The sequence below is a fragment of the Neodiprion lecontei genome, chromosome 2 (genome assembly GCF_021901455.1).
Source record: "Neodiprion lecontei isolate iyNeoLeco1 chromosome 2, iyNeoLeco1.1, whole genome shotgun sequence".
NCBI lineage: Eukaryota > Metazoa > Arthropoda > Insecta > Hymenoptera > Diprionidae > Neodiprion > Neodiprion lecontei.
In genome coordinates, this window is record NC_060261.1 from 42504370 (window position 1) to 42509691 (window position 5322).

The 5322-nt window shown below is 44.8% G+C and overlaps 1 protein-coding gene across 1 annotated transcript; it reads left to right on the top strand.

The window, feature by feature from the left end:
* The first annotated feature begins 275 nt into the window (after positions 1–275).
* Positions 276–4552, top strand: LOC107225206 (malate dehydrogenase, mitochondrial-like). Its single transcript, XM_046731941.1, has 6 exons — positions 276–408; positions 470–762; positions 2764–3027; positions 3629–3755; positions 3945–4147; positions 4424–4552. Exons 1-6 carry the CDS (start codon positions 276–278, stop codon positions 4550–4552), a joined length of 1149 nt encoding a protein of 382 aa, XP_046587897.1.
* The last annotated feature ends 770 nt before the right edge of the window (positions 4553–5322 follow it).

The following is a 5322-nucleotide window of genomic DNA, read 5'->3' on the forward strand; positions in this document are numbered from 1 at the left end:
TAGGAATTCTGTCTCCTCGGTTATAACTCCATACATTCAGTAGCAGCAAGCCGACTGGAGGGCTGATTTATCTTTCATCGTAGAGACCCGTGATTCTTAATGGATTTCAGCCACCGAGGCATGAAAATTTAGCCCCTCTCGTTCCTTGTAGTTCCTTTTTTTTTTTTTTATTTCTAATATTATTATTGTGACAGAAGTGTCACATCGTCAAATTTTACAACACGGGTTTCTAGTCAGTAATTTATAAACGATCAAAATAGACGATATGTTGGAAAATGTTTGGGGCTTTTCGCAAAGCCAGGTGGAACTCTGCGGTGATAAAAATTCCACGTCGATATTTCCGAACGACTGTTCCGACGAATTCGAAGGTTATGAAAGTCGCGATTCTGGGCGCTGCTGGGAGAACAGGTACAATTGAGCCACGGAAAAAGCTCATGGCTTTCTGGCTATAAGAAACTTTTCGTCTCAGGGAGATGTCTTGCTCTGCTTTTAAAGCGGTCAAGTATCGTCGACGAGCTTGCGATCTACGACATACTGCCGATGCATAGTCTTGCCCTTGAACTGAACCACGTCGACGCTCGATGCAAGGTGAACGGTTACTCAGGTCCCTCGAGCATTCACGAGGCATTGAGGAACGCCAAAGTTGTTATAATAACCGCGGGACAACCGGAAAAATTAAAACGCAACGGTGAGCAAATTCTCAAACCGAATGCGAAAATATTGTCCCAACTGATTCCCCATCTGACCGAGCACTGCCCCAGGGTGAGTTAATTTGAATAACCTTATAAATTGCCGATGAGCTTTTCTTTCATGCTATTTCTCAACTTACGAAATTCCTGTAGTTTAATTTATTGCTCCGATGCGTTTTTCCGTATTTTTCGATTTGATGCATGGGCCGACATACCTTCAACTATAAATTAATGGTAACTAAACTCTGCTCACGGTGAAGACCGGCAGCTGTAGGGTTTCTATTAGAGAAAAGAGATTAGTTCACGACAGATAAGATACTCACGATTACGTCCTGTTGAATTTTTGTTACAGCCTATTCACTCTTCGATCATTCTTCTTCAGCTTTGTACTCTGCATCAGATTATTTTATTTCTCTTTATTCAAGTGTTCGTAATTCCCACTGCATACATGTATTCGCAGATAAGGAGGAAAGATACAAAGCTGGTGTCATATAACTCGAATTTGATACGACGAGCAGCGTTGATTTACTTACCGTTGAATTGCATGTGCGATTAATGTATAGTAGTGATTATTCTGAAGAGTTGGCAATTAGCGCTGCGATATGTCCGTATCGCACATAGTACGGTGAATTAAATGACGATTGACAGCCCTAAAGTGTCTAGTATACCTTAATTAGTTATATTTTAACGAAGATTGACGTATCAATAGAGCGTAATACTAAACTCTGGAATTTTCGACCCGGCTTGATTACGACGATTGATATAATTCAATACGTTTACCCTGTGCAAGCACCCGAGGTCACGTGAAATTAGTTCTCATGATGATTATATTCATCTCTCAGTATTTGCTGTAAGCTAAAATGCACGCTAGTTGAGCCCACGTGTGTTCAACGATTCAACTTTAAATTTTTTATTAATCAATTATACCTCGACGGAAAAAAAATGTCTTTTTCATAAATAATCACCTTTCCGCCTGTTATGCCGAAATATTTTCTCGCCAGAGGGAATCTGCCGGGTGTCTTGGACTCGGTTCAATTAGCTGCGTCAAAGCAAGATTAACCGAGTCCGTATTAGTTAAAGCGTCTGCTCCAATCTCCGGGTCAAATTGTTTCTCGGAATAATTTTCGTTCCCGTTTATTCATCGTGGTACAATTGCTAGAAAAAAACCGTCCGATTCATTCGTGAAAGAATGGTTTTAAGCTACTCCGTGTCGATATTTCAAGCGTGCGAAAAGCTCTCGAAGGCCTCGCCGCGCGTCGCATTTTGCGGATAAGAGGAATGCGTCCGTCAGCGGCGTTCACGATTAGATCAGAACTCCTGGCCCCGTCTAATCGGCGCCGATTCGTTACGTTCTGCGTTCGCGGATGTTTCGGGTGACAGCCGACGGCCCTTGCATTGGCTGCGCTCGCAATTAACGTCAGCTCGCGACCTAATTGGTCCAGACCCAAATGCATTCGTTATCCGAGCGTGCAGCATCGGCGACGAGGTGCGAGAGGATCTGTTTTTCGGATTCCCGAACGATCCCGGTTCAACGCTGACAATTAACGTCAGGCAGCTCGTCAACCCGACGACGAAGCGTACGATAATATGCCACGGCCAATCCTCGTTCCACCGATCGACGAATTCGGCGGAGCTCGGCGCTTAGGTTGAGTCGAGAGAAAGAATTTCGGGCGAGGCTTGTTCTTTTCGAAGTGAAAAATAACCCGCCGCTCGCTTCTCTAAATATATATAATATAGGTATGCATTTGAAATATGGACCGCGTACGGCGCTATTTCCTGAATTCCTCCCACGATCTTCGGTGTATTTTGACGTTATAAATGAGGGGATTAAATTCACCGATATGCATGCGACGTACGCGTCGACGTTCTAACGCTCCGTTGTGTATGTTTCGACTAATCTCGACAGCCCATCCGAGTCTAAATAGTCACTTTTCAACGAAGTTCTGATTTGACAAGTGGGAAAAACACGAAACCACCAACGTTGTTATTATGTGTTTTGAAAAATTCATTGGATACCTGCAATTCTTCTCATCTACTTCCTTCACGGTATTCTAAGTGGGCATCATTTTTTCAGGCCATGCTGGGCGTCGTTACGAGTCCGGTGAACGTTCTGATACCGATGATCGCCGAATTGTACAAAAAATCGGGTCTCTACGAGCTGAACAACATATTCGGGGTGACTACGCTGGATTGCGTACGATCGAACACGTTCGCCGCGGAGATTCTGGGACTGCCTCCGGAAGCAGTGGTGGTTCCGGTTATCGGCGGAAGCTGTGCGCGGACTTGCGTCCCGCTTTTCTCTCACATTAAGCCTAGCTGCAAATTAACGAACGTCAGTGTCACACGCGTAAAGCGATTCAATTGTCGCCATCGGCGTTAGTTATTACAGCGATAATTATTGTTCGCACTATAAGCGCGATGACAGCTGGTACTTGTGTATGTGTAATTGCGTGCGTGCAACTATTCACCGGGATATTCTCACATTTGTGTATAACGCGAGCGAGAGTGACAAGAACAATTTGCACGTGTCATTCCCTCTCCTAGTCGAGAAACTACTCCGCCATTCCACCTTTGCCCGAGTAATTCGCACGTTGCGTTGCACAGAAGGTAGGTGTGTATGGCGTGGAAGAAGGAATGAGTCTTACATTCCAGGGCGATGATGCGGCCGCTCGACTTCTCGACCCGAGATCATTGGCCATAGGCTTCGTCTTTCGACTCTGTATATTAATTCATTATCTCTTGTGTATAATTGGAGAGCCGTAGGAATGCTCCCGTGGTAGAAAGTATGCCGCGCGCGTGTGTCGCGCTCCACATATTATCCAAATAGGCATTCCTTTGTCAACGGACGCGATGGCTATTATCTGGCTTATGCACGGACGGTGATCGATACGAGAAACCGATCTGATGCACTGTCTTGTTTTACTCTCGAACAGGAGGAGATCAGCGGGCTCAGTTTGTCGGTAAAATCAGCAAATGAGAAACTCATGAATGCCTACGATGGTAGCGGCACCCCTTCATTGAGCATGGCATTCGCTGCTGCCAGATTCTGCGTTTCTTTGTGCAAAGGTAAGAGGAGAGTGTGAAAAAGGGACAGTTTTTTTAGTATAATGCTGGTATTAAAATGTCCCGATCAAAGAGCAGACGACGTAAGATTGATTCTTTCCAAAGACCGCACCTGTCGCGGAATTCTTTGAAAGAATCCGCTTCGCCGAATACCACCGAAAAATAGAATACTAAGGTGCGAAAAATCGACAGGACTTCGCGGCTTGCCGGGTGTCGTTGAATGCGCCTACGTCCGGTCCTGCGTCGTGCCGGAAGTGACGTATTTCGCATCGCCTCTGCAACTCGGGCCCGACGGGGTCCAAAAGAATTTGGGTGTGCCGCCGCTCACGGATTACGAATGCAAGATGTTGGATTCCGCGATTCCTTTGTTGAAGACGGGCATCAAGATTGGGGAGGTACGGAGACGAGTTTCTTACATATTTTCAGTCTCGCTCCGATCCTTTCGGGGCTCATTTTTTCTGACGAAGCGCAGCTGCTTATCCGAGTTTCAGGAACCTCTTGAGTGCACGTCTCTCAATCTAACCTGGAGAATGTTGCGAAACACGCGCTTCTTCCGATCGACGGCGTCGCACCCGACGCAGGCATTCCTCGGCGGTTGCAGAAGGACCATTTATCAAAAAGTGTAGACCCTTTATAAATCTTGGACAATGATATCTCACTGGAATTTACAGAATCTGGCACTCGGCTCCAAGACTCCCTCCACCGAAGTCTGCCCGACGGATCCAACGCCTTGCCCAAGTCCCGTTCTAACGGCTCGCATACGACATCCAAATCCGAATTCTCCGATCCCTGCTGCGTAGGATGATAATCACTTCAAGATTCCGGCAGGCATCCTCCATCAGCCCAAACCGTCCCTCGCAGATTTTATCCACGGTTCGTTGTACCGCACACGTATGTTTGTATGGCAGAAATCAAGTAAGATAATAATATTAAACTTATTCAAGCCTAGAGTGAATTTCGAGTGGAATAGATTCAAGAAAATTCATCGACTCAATGACTTCGATCCGAGTCACGGATTTCAGACTTAGGAATTTGCCTGGAATTCGAAAGCAGAAGTGAATGTATCATTTTCCAATAAACCGTGAAGGTTTCACTCAGAATGTAAATTTTATCCTCGTGCTTGTGTTGTGAATTTACGATATTTAAATTGTCCGTCTGGCAAACTTGTTGTTTACAATTTTTGGTAAAAGTGAAATTAAATTTTGTCAATAAAACTCGTATAATTCTATTCCCCATTAAATTATTAAATTCAAAGCGGTGAAATCGACATTGGGAATGAATGGATGGGCAGAACAGCAAAGTGCCGTTTAAGTTTCACGAAAATCGATTCTTGGATATTTGTCAGGTCATTGATTTATTGTAAAACTTCAAAGTTATGGAAGTCTTCATGAGTGCACAATCAGTCCCATAGTAAACTGAAACCGGCAATCAACTTACACGAATACGTCGAAGAGGAAGAAGGTATCAGTTGATTCATGAGATACTGACGGTGTATGCAGATCGAACAGTATATCTTTTATCTTCCGTTCTTACCTCCCCTCTTCCCTTCTTTTTTCACCGGCTTATCGCT

Coding starts and splice junctions, on each gene's coding strand:
- LOC107225206 (XM_046731941.1), top strand. CDS start 276: ATGTTTGGGGCTTTTCGCAAAGCCAGGTGGAACTCTGCGGTGATAAAA. Junction 409..469: donor GGGCGCTGCTGGGAGAACAG/GTACAATTGAGC, acceptor TTTTCGTCTCAG/GGAGATGTCTTGCTCTGCTT. Junction 763..2,763: donor TGACCGAGCACTGCCCCAGG/GTGAGTTAATTT, acceptor TCATTTTTTCAG/GCCATGCTGGGCGTCGTTAC.